A 16793-nucleotide genomic window follows, 5' to 3' on the forward strand; every position below is an offset into this window, starting at 1 on the left:
ATGAAGGAAGGCAACACAAAAAATAATACCCATAAAGAGGTTTGGGAAGAAGATTTAGGGATAAAAATAAACGAAAAAGAGTGGCAACAATTATGGAGACAAAGACATTTAAAAAATCTATCAATACGAGTTAAAGAAAATTATTATAAGCTAATATGGAAGTGGTACCTGACACCAGTAAGAATAGCATATATAAATAAAAATAATTTTAAAAATTGCTGGAGAGGGTGTCAGGAACCAGGAACATATATACATATGTGGTGGCAATGTAAATATGTAAATAATTTTTGGGAGAAAGTATTTAGAGAAATAGAGGTTATAATGAATATGAAAATTGAGAAAAGTCCTAGTATAGCTTTATTATCATTATATAATAATAAACAATTGAAAAAGGAGGATAAAGAAGCGATAACAAACCTATTAACAAGAGCAAGATTGCTTATAGCAAGGAACTGGAAAAAAGAAATAAATATACAAATGGAGGAGTGGTACAAAGAAGCATGGAAATTGGCAATAAACGATAAGCTTACATGTATATTAAAGGTTAAAAAAGGTATATGGAAACATAGTGATTTTGATGTTGTATGGGGTAAATTTGTGGTACATGGTTTAAAAAACAAAGAAGGAAGGTTACCGTCACAAGAAGAAATGAGATTTTGGACGGATGATATGTAAAAGCTGTGGCTTGAGACGGGGGGAGGGGAGCACAGTGGTGGGGAAAAAAGGGGGGGAATGTTCAAGTAGAATAATAAGACTATATGTTAAAGAGTGTGTTGAATTATATGTAATTGGTATAAACAAATGTATAACAAATGTAATAACTATGATAAAACAATAAAAAATACTTTTTCAAAGGGACAAGTATATACAAAATATTACTAGAGATTAAAGGGGAGAGAAAAGGGATACAAATAAGGGAACTATGGGAAGAAAAACTGGGAATAAAATAGGAGAAAGGAATTGGGGAAAATTATGAAGAGCAAGACACCTCAAGAATTTATCAATTAGGATAAAAGAAAACTACTATAAGATGGTATGGAAATGGTACCTGACCCCGACAAAGATCCATAATATGGATAAGAGTTGTTCAGAAAAATGTTGGAGGGGTTGCCAAGAAAGTGGTACGTATATCCACATGTGGTGGCAATGCAAATATGTACAGAGTTTCTGGGGAAAAGTTATAGTAGAAATAGAAAGTATTATGAAGAAAAAAATTAATAGAAATCCAGCGACTATACTGTTATCTATTTACAATACAGATGAATGGAAGGAAAATGAAAAGAATCTGATAACAATGTTGTTAACGGCTGCAAGGCTACTAATAGCAAAATATTGGAAAGGAGAGGTGGAAATTAAGATAGAAGAATGGTACAAGGAAATTTGGAAATTAGCAATAAGTAACAAATTAACATACAATTTAAAAGGTTAAAAAAGGCCTAAGGAAGGATAATGATTTTGAATATATATGGGAAATATTTATTGAGGAAACATTAAGGAAAGAAGATTGGAACCAACCCCCACCAGAAGAAATGAGGTTCTGGTGGGAGTATAAAGAAAAGAAGAACTCCGGAGATGGGGAGCACAAGGGGTAGCACAACTGGGGGAAGGGAAAAAAAGTTATTATATGAAATATAGAGATTGGTTTTGTAATGAAGGGAATATAAATGTAATAAAATTATTAGGTGTTTAGAAAAAAAAGAGGAGAACAAGTTGAATCACTGTAAAGAATCTGGCTTAAAGAAAAGAATGAAGTAGTTTTTGTTAAGACTTATACATCTTTATTTCCTACTTTTCTTTCACTATATTGTTCCACTTCTTTTTATGTATATAGCATTTCTTTTGTGGTTAATAAAAAAATTAATGTAAAATAATAATAATAATAATAATAATAATAATAATAATAATAATGTATTGAAGAGGAAGGAACAAACCTGCCTTTCTGGCTCTTGTTGTGCAATCATCTGTTGAGGAAGAACAAAAGGAAAAGTTGAAAGTATAGACATTCAGTACTATATGCTGTTTCAGGCATCCATGGAGAGTCTTGAAAATGGCCCCTATGAACAAGAAGATCTTACTGTACTTGGCACCTGTGGAATTATGCAAATGTGGAGGATAACTAGTACAAATGTCAAAATGTAAACACAGCCATGGCACAGATTCTTCTTCTGAGGTGTGTGCAGACATGGCTGTTTAACTTCATTTATGCTGCACTGCTGCATTCTGTGTACTCGTGATTCTGTCAAGCACATGTCCTCCTGGCAAGGTCTTTAAATGTTTGGGTACTGTTCCATTATCCGGGCAGACTCCAAAAGGAGGAGAGAAGGATAGTCCATTTCATGGGGGGAGGGGAGTTGAAGGAGGAAAACCATTTCCCCCATTTTCACTGAGTAATCCCCCCCTCCCTTCCCATATCGTAAACAATGGTTGTTTTGACAGCAACAAGCATGGGCGGGAGAATAACAGGAAAACAAGGTGAAATTGTTTAACTCCTTCAACCCCCCTCTCTCCCGTAAAATGGACTAACCTTCTTAGTCTGTCACCCTCTTGTGGCCTCTCTCCGGATAATAGAACAGTACCAATGTTGGTTTCTGTGACAAAATTTTAATAAGAAGCATAAAGAGCCAAAGACAAGGAAAATGAAAGTGTAGGATTAGGTCAAACATAACATCCTTAAAAGTCCTCTGAAGGAAGAGGTTGGATGTGTCTAACAACTAACTCTCATCTATTGAGATAATTTGATTTGTTTTCCTTCTTGCTTTTGTCATTAGTATTTCTATTGGTATTCAAATAATAAAAAGAGGGCAGGCATCCCTATTTTTAAAAGTAAGCAACTGCAACAGATGAGCAAAATAAAGGAGAGGGAAGGACTAAGCCCCCTTCTACACTGCCCTAAATTCTAGGATCTGATCACAGGATGAAGGAGGGCTGCAAAGCCATTCAGAAACTGTATAAATATTACTTACTTAGGCGATCCCTCGTTGGACGAGTAAGATATTGTTTTCTCTTGAAGCCTAATTGCCTTGTTTTCTAGCAACCATGTCTGATAAATCCTGAGTCAATTGTTCAACCTCTAGAGCAACAGTGGATTTCTGATATCACTTTGTGAATGCTTAGCTATTAATATATATTTTGTTTTTATTTTTATATCTTGTTTTATACTTTCAGTTCTACCACCTCTTAATTAGATTATATGTATTGACTGTGATTTCCACTCATTTTATACTTGTTTTAGTTTTTTATTTGCTACAAAAGGGGAATAGTTGATTAGACTGTTTCCCTCGTTCACATTTCCTCCCCCTGCCTCCCCAGTTCATATATAGCATTTTAATTGCTTATACAATTTTCAACTGAAAAGCAATAATCTTTTTGTGTACAAACAATCATACTGTAGTTACTATGATGTCAATTCACAAAAGGCATTTAAAAATGAAAATCAAATGAGCATTATTAGTTTTTCATGTTTCTGCATCAATTTCAAACCCTTAATAGTAGAAGGTAGAGTTATTCACATCAGTGAGGTGTGGATTTTATCTACATTCTACAATATCCAGATAACCTGTATGTAAGGATTATTCTTCTATGAGAAAAAGCACTAAGGACCTCATTATTTAGTTACATGAAGAGAACAGTTAGAGGGATATGCAAGTTATCTTTCACGACAATGAAAGGATGTATATTTTACTGTGCACATGTAAAAGTCCTTAGTAAGTCCATGGATAAGAATGCATCAGATATAACTAGAAGTTCTGAAACATGAAATTATAATCTAGATTAACTATCTTCAAATATATAATTTTATTTTAGATCATCTTCTTTAATTCACATTTCGTTTGAAACATTGAACTTTATAATGTTCATTACTGTGAGCAAGAATGACCAGTTTCATGATTTTTCTCCCCAAGGGTTAAAAGTCCTCAAATCATGCACAATCTGTCATACATTCTGTAAAAAAAATCCACACATTTTGTGCAGTACTTTCTTTACAGAAATGTTGTTTTCTACACAGAAAAGTATACTTATTGCACAGGAAACGTGCTTTTTCTGTGCAGAAAAGAGCACAACATTCTCCCTCGTGTGTGTTTTTGTGTGAAATAGATCCAAAAGATTCTCATCTCTGCAAAATTCTACTGGGGAGGGTCACTTAGGAAAGCCCCCTTTTTCTCTCAGATTTGAATTCTTTTTACCCTTACGTTGAATGAAAATCTTCCCTAATAAAGTATTATATTCATTCTTTAAAAACCATGAATGACATGGAGCAAAAATTATATCCTGGTTTTAAAAGGGGAAGTTATCGTCATAAACAGTGTTAAATGCAATGAAGGTTTGCATCTCATCCTCATTGGTGAATTTTATAGTATTGATTCACACATTACTCTATATAGATTTTATAACATTACAATTTTAAATTTTTTCCAATGTGTATTTTCCCTTGTTATATGCAACATATAACTGATGATGACTTTAAAACAGCCATGGGACATGACACTAGGAGCCAGAACATATCACTGAAAAAATGGAAGTATGGCAATTACAAATGACATCATTTTCATTAAGCACTTTTGCAGAAGATGAATGATATCTCAATTTCTTACCTTTGTCACAGTGCAACATTAATAGAGCATTAGAAGATAATGATACCTAGACTAAATAAATGTCTCATGATTTGATAGAACAGCATATCCCTAAAATATAGCAGTGCTTTAGGACATTGATAAGCTTCATATCTAACTGAAAGCTCTTTCTTGGAAAAGAAACAAAAGATGTGTCCTTTAACAAATTACCCACTGAAATTTCTTGAGATGGCTTTCATTCAAGGTCCGCATGTACCTTTCTTTTCACCCATCTGAACATAATATGAAAGTAGAGGTTGGCATGAATGTTGTAACAAGTGTTACTAGGAAGTAGCACAAAATATTGTCAGAATGATGAAATTTGACCCCAGTGAACCATATAAGGAAAATGATTTTCATTCTGAGGAAAATGGTTCAGCCAACAAAGCACGGGGCATTCATATAAGAGATTATAATTCATTTTAAAAGCAAGTTTCATGCTTTGATGATTCCTCAGTGGCATTATACACATCAAAAGCTGAACAAATAAAGTTGGGCTATTGCTGAAATAGAAGCCTTAAAGCAGATGTGAGGTTTCTATGAATTTTAACTCTCAAATCTCCAAACAATATCTCTGTCACAGTAATAGCTCCTTGTCTGCATCACTGTTGTATCTCATACAATGCAACAACTGAATTGACTTTTACACCTGACGGTGTGCATCACAGTTTGTATGAGAATAGCCGGTAAGTGAAAGAAATGGAGGTGTTTGTTTATCTTATTACATGTAACAAAAATCTAAATGACATTGGAGAGAATTCATTCATACAATAAAATGGATGTAAATTATAGAGGATGAGATTAACTTTCTAGTTCTTATATGAGCTTGACTGACAAATTGTTGTATCTCTCTGTCTCCCTCCTTTGATTAATACAAAACAAATCATGATGTACATCTACTTTCTTTCCCACAAATTATTGTTTTATTGTGTTTTGTTTTAAGATAACAGAATATTTTAAACTGTTTTAGTCCAAGCTGGTTGTCACTGGGAAACTTTTCTAAAGGATTTTCTGTAGGAAGTTGAGTCTTCATCTGTGGAGACTTCAATCTTTGCTGGAAAATATATTCTTGATTCTGGAACTTGAATCTCACCTAATTTTAGAATACATCTTCATAATGGTTTTGAAATAGATGTACTTCTATCCAGTGCCCCTTCTGCTAGTTTTTCTAACTAAATAGTGTAGAAAGCAGAGAATAAACTAAATAGTGTTGAAATATTAAGCTGGGAATAATAATAGCTCTAAAAGGATTGTTCCACTTCCAGGTACTCATTCATTGGTCTCCTCTGCTTCTATTACACCATTGTTGTTTTTTCAAGTACTGAACTAGCAATACATTTTTTTTGCTTTAGTTGGAGATAGGTAGTAACTTTTTCAGAGTTGAAAGCGGATCATTCTGCAAAGGCAGGAAACTGCAAGCACTGCCTGGGTGCTTGCTATCTTTCTGCCTGCTACTGCCACCACTTTTTCTGCCCAGGCATTCAGAAAGGCCAGAAGTGGTGTCATGGCACAAAAAGTGGAGGAAGTCAGTGCTTCTTTTAAAATCTCCCAGGGATGGACTAAGCTCTTGCTTTTTTCCACTCTTTTCAGAGATAGTTCCCATTTCTATAAGAATTAAGGCCAAGTACTTAGATTTAACACATGTATAAATTGAACAAAGTTTTATGTGTTGACTTTTTAACTAAAATGTCTAGACTTATACTTGAATGTCTACAGTAAATAATTATACCAACCATGCAGTCCTGTGGCTGGTGACTGAAAAGTCAGTTAGATTGTGTTCATTAGTAAAAACTAACAAAACAAATAGATTTCTAATCCCTCCCTCTACATCAGTGCTATGGAAGAGACATGTTTTTTTTTTTTTTGGCCTCAAAGGAAATTAGTGAGGGGAAGAGGCATGGATGTTCTAGATTGTACCACTACCTCCTCTTTCTCTTTGCTTCAGTTCACCCTCTCATCTCTATTACAGTGTGAGCTTTGGGGCTGGGGAGATCCCCCCCCCCTTTTTTCTCTTCTCTTCTCCATTATTCTATCCTGCCATTTGAGGACTTGATCACATGGCTTAGGATGGTGGCTTAAATCAGAGGTTACTTGGCAGGTAGTAGAGGATGATGTATGAATTTGGTGGGCACCTGTAGTCCCTTTAAGTGAAGAAGATTCCACTGGAACTGCCTCTTTAGGTCCCATGACTAAGAAGATAGAGAATGAGACTTTCCTTTGGGTTGCCCTGAGGGGAAACCCCTATTTTTAAATCCTGTGATTCATAGAAGGGAGCCTCCAGTTGGTCATCCATTTACAGACCACTTGGGGAACAACCTGCCCTTTGGATCTGGGGAAAAGACCATCTGCCTCAGCTGCTCTCACAATACGTTGTTCCACCCATTTGCAAGAAGATAACAATAAGGTAGATTAAATAAAGTGGTGCATTTTCCAATCCAGTTTACTGCACCTCTGGCCTAATTAATTCACCAATTAGTCAGAAAGCAGAACTGGAGAATTCTTTGAAATTCAATATGAAAAGTGGTATAGTTATGGCTTTGTTTCCTGGGAGGGCGACAGAAACCATCACATAGAATTATATCCATAACAATGTTTCTATAAAGATGCTACATGGCTTTTAAGAATAGTAGAGTAGTAACATTACTAATGAACTTTGGAGTGTCTTAACTTTACTCTCTAAAATAAAATTTTAAATTGCAATGTATATTATGTATATTATTATACCAGCCTTCAGTGTCTGCTTAAGGACAGGCTTTTCAATGTATATCTGCCTCTCTCCCCATGCTTGCTTTCAGTAGGACCATATCACCTTCATTTTCCAAAGCATAGATCTTTTTTATATTAGCTATCCTTCTTATAATACCATTTACAAATTTAATCAGTGCATTTTAATATTCCATATACTTTAAGTGCAATATACAATAAATAGCCAGGCTTCAGCTTAAACATGCTTTAGCCCTTAAATTGTTAAAGCTGCAGTGCCCTTTCAATCTACTTACATAATGTCATAAAATATACATTTCAAGGTAAATGAAGTCAGCTACTTCAATTTAGTCTCTCAAACTGGTAGTAAATGAGAGGTTAACACTATGGTGCCAAACCCATTATTGAGTAAATTTAGCACCTTGGACAGCTCTGTAAAATCTTTATTGCTTTCCTGACCTGCTCGTCATGTTCTGTCTATGTGTTCAGTGGCTCTCAGCTCTGATTGAAAGGCAATATATTAGATCCCGAACACAAACACGCTCGGGGGCTGGTTCACTGGGAGCGTAATGACATGGAGGTGAGAACAATTTTCTGGTCACCGCAATTCAAGCACCTTGCAAGTTCTGTTGCCATAAGTTATAGAAGATTTTTTGGTGCTGCTATGTGTTTGAAGTAATGACAGCATTAGTTATGGTAACTCAGTGGGAATGGAAATCGCTTGGATTTATACTTATCACTGTGTGTTTTATTAAGCTGAATATCGATGCTATGATCATCTTGTGAGTAGCTTATAATTATCTAACAATAGAGGGTTTTGTGTAACATTTGCTTTGCTTAACCTCAAAATGTCACATGAAAAGAAGGTATTATTATGCAGAGATGATGTTTAAGAAAACATGAAACATATAGGCTATTGCTTATTACATACAAAGACATCCTAAGCATCAAGTACTCCAATAAAGTTATATTTCTTTTTTCCTCCTTCTGTTTTCATTGTGGTTTTCTTATTAAGTAACAGCTTCTTTCTTTGAGAATTGAAGTTTGAAATTTCTGTGTAGTGATATTAAGGCAGCAGTCCTCAAATGATTTTTCTGAAGAGTTTTATTCAAGTGAATTAAACTGCTCAGAATTGAACAAGATACATTTTTAGTTCCAACTAATACTATGAGGAAAGGAATTGTTACTAATTTTTTTACCAACACTGATAATAATATGGTACAAAACTACTTTACAGTAATGCCACTGAAATGGTTTCAGTGAAGACATTCCTGACTTTGATTTTACCTGGAAGACCTGTACAGCTCCAAAGTCATTTTCCCTGGACAAGATGCTGGAGAAGTCAAATCTGACAAACAGCTCTGCTCCCTTACTCTAGAATTCTAATCCTTTACAAGGCAGACAGAGCTTACTGCCATTCTTAGTAGTTCGGCTAAAGAAGCATGGCCTGATTCCACATGGGTATCGTGTGCATTCAGTTCATAGCCTTTTAAATTATTTAGTACTTTGGTCAAGATGCAGAGAAAAGGACAAAGGCTGCAGCTAGTGATCTCTTCAAAAATAGTATTCAGAATTGTATTGATTCAGAATCCATCAATTATATAATGCACACGGCTGTGTGTGGGGGGAAAAACAATTGAATTGCACATCCTGAAATTGTGAGGCTATGCATTGGTTTTAAGAAACACTAAATGTTTATTGTAGATTTAACACACACATACAGAGCTACCTCATTTTAAAATTTAGGACATCTTGTGTGTCATAAGTAGCTACTGAAATATGCCAACTATTTTATCATATAGTGTAGAGAATTTTAAATTGAAAAAATGCTAATATGCATCTAAAAGCTTGTCATCTGAAGAGTTGTTCTAGGATTTTGAAGAGGTTATGGTGACAGCAAAATGAATGCAATTATATCTCTATTTTCTGATCAGAGACTATAGTATATGAAAATTGAACATTACTGCTTCTTTTGGTTAGAAAATGTAGCTAGTGTATAAAACATTCCTGGTTAAACTTTTCAACTTTATTGAAAATTCATTTTTAAGGGTTCATTTAGTTTTGTGAGACACCTGAAGAAATATATTTGTATTCTGTTTTATTGTTTTTTATGAAGTCGGATCTGAAGAAATAAAACCATGTTTTAAGTTGTCTGATTCGTTGTTTGTTTTTAAACTGAGCCAGTGAAAATCCACTCTGTGTCAGGAAGATTTGGGTGACTTCAATTTACAAATATATTTTATTATCCCTGTTCCAATTCTCCTATGTTTTTACATGCCACACATCCAAAGGGGCCCATGGTATTATGCAAATAGTATGGATGTGATAATCTTTGAATATTGATTTCACTATGTTTCTCCCAATTCCATCTGCCTTCTTATCCTATCTGATATTTGCATCAGGTCCAAGACTTCTTTAGCTAATGCACATATTTTTATATGCATTTCTTGGTTGACTAAAGTCAGTTTGGAATAGTATTTATTTTAACTGTTTGGATTTTTAAAAGGTTCACATGATTTTGTAACTATTTTAATTCTCTGAAACATTTGGAAGCTTCCAAATGTGTGGCATTCTCAGAAGCATTTGGTTTTGCATGCCGTTGTGAGAGAATTTTAGGATGGATTCTGTTATCAAGAATATTGATATCTACAAAGTTATTCCCCATCCTTATTAGATTTCATTTTGTGCTTTAAAGTTATAACAACAATAACAACAACAACAGCAATTTTATTTCTTCCTCTCCTCTCCTCATGGCTCGAGGTGGGTTACAACATAAGCTAAAAGCATATAATCATTATATAAAAACACATATTAAAACATATTCCTGAAAATACACATATACATCTGCAGTCAGAAAGATGTATGGAAATGACATGAGGAGTACAACCAAAATAAATAAATGTGCAAATGGAGAAGCAACAATTAAAGTGTTCTGCCCAAACTACAGGAATAGCTTTCATTTATTCTAAATGGGCTACTGTGCAGATATTCATACACACATCCCTCTGCAGTATTGATGTTTGTTTTAAAAACCTTTTCTGTTCTTTCATACATTATTGTGAATTTCTGATTGTGATACATAGGATAAAGGGAAATGAGCCGAAGAAGTTGGACATTACATTATCTGACCAACTGTGTTTTCAGATAGCTGATGTGATAAGCCCACTGTCTCTGTACCATAAATTTGGGGACAAAATAAACAAATTGGGGAGATTTGTTACATACTCTGAATGAAATTGATTGTGTTAATCTAACAAATAACTATAGGTCATCTTTCACAATAAACCTGCAAAATGGCTTATCATAAAGACAGTAGAGAACTGATGGGCTTTTTTTTTTTTTTTGCAGCACAAACAAGTTCCACCTTTTAACTTTTCCTTTTTATGTGTGAACTCACTGAACTTGTGAATTAATAACATTTGGAATTCTCTAAATACAGTTGCTTTAAAAACCATTGCATAATAAATATGAGATTGAGGATGCAATGTTAGAAATACACAATATTGTTTTATATAGTATTCAATTTGAAGAACTCATTTCTCTTTTCCTCCTCTCTCCTTTCAGGAGGTAATACTCAAAAGGGCGGCTGATCTGGTAGAAGCACTCTATGGCATGCCACATAACAACCAGGTAAATGTAATATTCATAAAATAGCTCTTAATACTAGTATGCTGGCATCATTTACATAGTAGTAACCTATAGAGACAGATTCTTTTCTTTTTAAAAAATGAATACTTTAAACAACATATTTTTTCAAATTACAAATCTATGTAAGGTAGATATTTCTACTTTATAACAATTATGCTTCCAATAAAAACATGCAAAGTATGATATAATTTGTTTGAGTTTTTAAGATGAAACCTTAAGATATCCAGTGTACATGGAAACTTTACCTCAGTGTAACTTTGGAATCACAAGCCAATGTGATTTCCACTGGGTCAGATCCCAGTTCACAGAAATCTGTTCATAAACTCATGTGAGTTGGAGACAGATGTTAAAGACTTCCTTTATCATTTGGTGACTATTCATTACAAGGTCAGTGCACAAAACGTATTTAAACTAATTTGGCATTTCAATATCCTGTTACATTGAATCAATCAATTATCTTTCACTGTGAAGAAGTGCACCTGCCCAGGAAGATACCCACAAATAAGGGACACATGTTAAAATCCAGAAAGTAGTTCCTGTCCAATATAGAAAACCTAAAAAAATGAGAGCACCACATTTACCATATTTACTCAAGTATAATGTGCCAGCGAATGTAATGCACACTTCAATTTTGATGATGTAACGTATAAAAATGTATTTGCTGCTGAATGTGATGTGCCCAAGAGAACACACATAGTGCACCAGGAAAACAGGTAGCATGAATCAGACCATTTGGGAAGCTATGTCCCTCTGCCAAGCCAAGGCTGGTTAGTTCACCAACTGGTTGCAAACAGGACTCATTCATGAAGTTTTCAAAAACAGGAGGCAGGGTGGGCATTTGAGGGACTGGTGAATGAGGTCAGTTGAGAATCACATAGGGGGTAAGTGGGCAAGAGACCCCAAAAGCTGCCCAGGGGGTAAATTAATGGCTAAGTGGCAGGAACGCCTTGGTCAGCATCTAGGTGCTCCTCCTCCTCCACAGAGCCATGACACTGTGTTTTCACACAGATGGATTTATATGCGCATTGCTAATGCATGATTGGATCTAATATATACCTCAATTTTGGTGATGTAATGTAGCCAAAAAAAGAGAGCATTAGACTCAAGTAAATACGAGTATTTCATTATAGTTAGGACCTTGATTTTTTTCCTACACTATGTAAGGTGGAAAACAAAATTGCAGCAATTTAATTGGATAACGTAAGAGCAAAAAGGGAAGACCAAGTTTCTCCGCAAATAGTACCCATTTGGCAACTATATATTGGGTTCTATTTGTCCAGCATTTAATACTTGTAATTACTTCTGCAGTCCTAGCTGAAACTATGGTTGCATTCCACATTACATTTTAACCAGGAGCTTCATACATTTGTAAGAATAATGTATGTATTTTCATCAGTATATCTGTATGAGGGTAGTATGTCATATCTTTTAGTAAAAGTAAAATTTAAAATGTACTTTAATATGCTAATTGTAGTCTAAATAAAGGGCAACATCTTCTTTGTCTACATTTACTTAGCATATGAAAACTGCATTTACTTACATGTTTTACTTCCCATGGCACCAATTTTTTACGCAATAGAAATTGGGAGTGAACCCGGAAGCATATTTTTTTCATTACCTGTAAAGATTGTGTTCTCTTTTATTTTTTCTATAGTTTTATATGATTTTATTGTGCGTATCTGCATACTTGCATCATTCATGTTTGTAAGTCAGGGTTCCCATTAAACAGAAAAAAATGAGAAATTGTAGCGAGTCTACAGCTGAGATAGTTCACCATTAACAACACAAGATCATAGATCTGCTATCACTCATTGCTTTCTTTGAATGGAACAGGGCATAACCTTTAATTTATTCAGCACTCAAATCAATCCAGTCATGTTCCATTTAGATGTGAGTTTGATATGACTTCCATTATTGTAGAGTTCATTAACTGGTCCATGAATTATCTCTTGATTACTGTGTTTCATTTTTTGAACTTATTTCTAGGAAATAATACTGAAAAGAGCAGCTGATATTGCAGAAGCACTCTACAGCGTCCCTCGCAATCACAACCAACTCCCAGCACTCAGCAACACATCTGTCCATGCAGGAATGATGGGTGTAAACTCCTTTAGTGGTCAGCTAGCAGTAAATGTTTCAGAAGCCTCACAGGCCACGAATCAGGGTAAGCAGAAGATTTTTTCCACCTTAAGATACAATTCATAGTCAGTAAAAGATATAATAGCTTGGTCATTTTCAGTACCCAGACACATTCATGGCGACACATATTTTGCTTAGAAGGATGCTCAAAGCAGTTGCTATATTGTCTTGTGGAAAGCTTGATATGGAGAATATAATATAAATTTCACATTTAAATGAGTCCTGATCGTTGACTTCAAAAGTACATGACATCTATCGAAACAATTCTGAATCACACTGGAGCTTTCAAATGAAAAATGCCTGCAACATACATGTATTTAAACAAAAGTAGGGAAAGAATTATTTAATCACTTTGTTCTTGAAGGAAGCAACAATAATTTCTTCCTGCTGTGATAAAGTTTTTTAAAACTGTGCAAGACTTAATTATTCAGAACACATTCTGTACAAATTCTCATATAGCATTTTTGAGCAGAAAGTAGAATTTTCTGTGCAGAAAATATTATTTGTAGAAAATGTATTCTTCATACATTCTTCAATAAATCTAGATGGGGAATTATTCGGTTTTTTAAAATCCCATATGGTATTTCTGCCCAGGAATTAATATGTGCAGAATGTTGTTTTGGTCCAGCAAATCATCTCTCCTGTAGAAAAATTCTGTTTTATACACATTAGGTTTGCATATAACAAAACTTGAACTACAAAGATTCAGAATTCTACTCATATTTCATTTCTTGAGACATGTCTTTTAGCTGCTTTTAAAATCTTTTCAAATGAACAGGTATAAATAAGTAATAAAATATTTAGACATGAAAGTAATATTTGCTCCATCTTTTGCTACAAAATGTAATTTTCTATTGAAATATTGTCATGCTAGCAGAGTTTAGAATATTTTGAAATTAGCAACTGTTGTACTTCTTGAATTTCTACAAAGGTTTTACTCGCAACTCAAGCAGCGTGTCACCTCATGGTTATGTGCCAAGCACTACTCCACAGCAGTCAAACTACAACTCAGTCACGACAAGCATGAATGGTTATGGAAATGCTGGAATGTCCAATTTAGGTGGATCTCCAACCTTCTTGAATGGATCTGCTGCCAATTCTCCCTATGCCAGTATGTATTCACATTGTACAATTTATTGCCGTATCCCTAATAACCTCATCATATTTACCAGCTTATAAACCTCACTGAATTCATTGTGGCTTACTTTAGAGAAAATAACCCAAAAGCTCTTCTTTTTGACTTATCATGGACTTTATTATTGATTGCAACCAACTTTGTTGGTTACATATTTATGCAGAAAATCGTAATCTTTTGGGAATTGTACTGGATGCACTTTGTATCATAGATACAGATATATGATGGTAGTCTTTATATTCATTATAGTTTTAAAGGCTCGGTCCTTGGAAGTTTCAATGGGGGTCCAACATCAGTTGGGTTTCAGAATGCTATATCATTACAAGCCTCAGTGAAGGAGTGGTAATTTTATTTCAGACCCAAAGAAAACTGTAGCATTGTGTAGACAGAGTACTTTAATTTCTGGATTGAGACCAATAGTTTCCACAGCATCTTGCTAAGAAACAAGCTGCTCATTATTTAAAAAATTAAAAAGATGACATAATTGAATAGAACTGAATGATATGTTTAGTATAATACAATTCAAGAGGATTCTTTCCTCTAAAAAAAAAAAAGAAGATAAAACAATATGACATAAGCTAGGAATGCTTATAAATTCTGATAGCAGTATCATAATAAATTTTAGCCATAACAGAACTCCCTAAACAATGTAAGCAATTAATGGCCTATTTCTTAAATTTTAAAACAACCCTCTGCAACAATTTCCCCCTATTCCACTCTATTTTTAATTCATTAAGTATTTTATCAATGCACTATTTCATGATGCCAAATATATTCTATATCTGAAGTGTGTATTCCTATTATGTTGTGCCTTTATATTACTTTCCATATTGTTATTGCTACTATCATCAACATCAGCAACCACCTTGGGAGATTTTTCCTGTTAGATTCTGCTGTTCTGTCAATAGCAAATACATTCAGTCAGAATATGTTTCAATCATGACCTGAGAATTAGAAAGGTGGTACTTTTAATTAAATCAATAAACTAATTGCTGTATAGTAGCAATTCAATTTAGGTGCTTTGATTCCTCTGCCTTAACAAGTGCTTGCGGATATGGAGTGACTTTAGACTAAGATTGTATCTGTCTGACTGTGAAACTTTGAACATTTAATTTCCATTAATTGATTTCCTCAGTGTTCACAAATATGATATCAGATTCTGGAACAGGAATACTGAGTTTGATATTTATCTACACAGATGCAAATAAACTCATACTCAAAAGCTCAGATGATTTAAATTTTCATTCCTCTGCCACTTAATTATTCATATACCACTCTGAACATAAACAGTTTCTAAACAAGGTGGAAAAATGTTTTTTCTGTTTTTTTTCATAGTCACGAAAGCCAATAATCTGAAGCATTTTTATATTTCCACATAAAGAAAGGGAAGAGAGAAACTAAACCTATTCTAAACCTAGTGTTCAATACATCAGCCAACATCATTGTCTTCCACACAAGACATATTTGCTGCTACTTTGAAATGTCAAACCATAAGCCTTATGCATGAGAAAACAAAGAAGGTGCCAATTTCAGGTTAATTTTGGTTTCATGGACTTGATACCATTTCTCTGATTTATGGAATCATGGTGCAGACAGCCATACTCAGATGCTTTCCATTTGTAATATTCGCAAGATTTTTGGTAGAACTTCTTGCTTACTTTTTTCTCTATCAAAGCAACAAAAAAAATCAGCTAAGGAGTGAAAGGTGGAATATATGCCCAGTGCCTTTTGGTTAACAGCAATATGAATGGTCCATGGAAGCATTCCAGAAGCAATTAGATAACGGCATCCACACAATATTTATAAGTTTGTTTGTTTTCTATCCCACCATAGTGAAATTTTCCCAATGCTGTTCCTGGCTGACTTTGTTAAGGCAAGATATACTGATGCTATTTCCAGACTATTTGCATTTGCTGACTAATAAAAAGCTCATAATTTTCCCATCATAATTGAGAGAATGAATTCACAATTTGTTATATTTATTTTAAAATGTTTCAGTCTGTTCCTATGCATACTTAGTTAAATCCCAAACATTCAAAATTAAGTTTTCTTAGGACTGTAGCATTATAAGAATAGGTTTATGCCTCTTTACATAGGTGACAACTCCACTGCCTTAAGTGGTAAACAACTCATAGGTATTACTTGGAATATGACTGCAGTCTTAGTCATGTATAACATTGTGTACTAAAACAATATTGTAAATAGCAAAATGGTTTACGTTTTATCACTGAAACATTTTTTAAAAACAATTTTAAAAAAATGTTTCAGGATTTGGTCTGTTTTAGATATGCTTTTTCCTGCACAAAAGCATATCGTTGTCCCTATAAAGAGAAATGGGATAGAATTTTAAGAACATATGGAGCTGTCAAAACCATCCATATGTGACCTGTTATTATAATCATTTTACTAATTAGTTAAATATGACTTTAGCATTTCATTATATGTATTCTTCTTGAATTTGACTTCCCAAAACCTGACTTGAATTCTTTTATAAGAGAAAGAGGTAAAAACTTGGTATGAAGACATAGATTTATTTGTTTTATTAGATGTTAGAATGG

At 34.1% G+C, this 16793-nt stretch overlaps 1 protein-coding gene across 5 annotated transcripts in view; it reads left to right on the forward strand.

Annotated features, from left to right (window-relative positions):
- Positions 1–16793, forward strand: part of EBF1 (EBF transcription factor 1) — a 428098-nt gene that overhangs the window by 394934 nt on the left and 16371 nt on the right. For all 5 annotated transcript variants that reach the window (XM_060765565.2, XM_060765563.2, XM_060765560.2 and 2 more), the window contains exons 12-14: positions 10878–10943; positions 12948–13125; positions 14032–14211. In XM_060765565.2, the coding sequence (XP_060621548.1) occupies positions 10878–10943; positions 12948–13125; positions 14032–14211 (424 nt within the window). The remainder of the gene's footprint in view (positions 1–10877; positions 10944–12947; positions 13126–14031; positions 14212–16793) is intronic.

Source organism: Anolis sagrei, chromosome 2 (assembly GCF_037176765.1).
Source record: "Anolis sagrei isolate rAnoSag1 chromosome 2, rAnoSag1.mat, whole genome shotgun sequence".
NCBI classification, from domain to species: Eukaryota; Metazoa; Chordata; class Lepidosauria; order Squamata; family Dactyloidae; genus Anolis; species Anolis sagrei.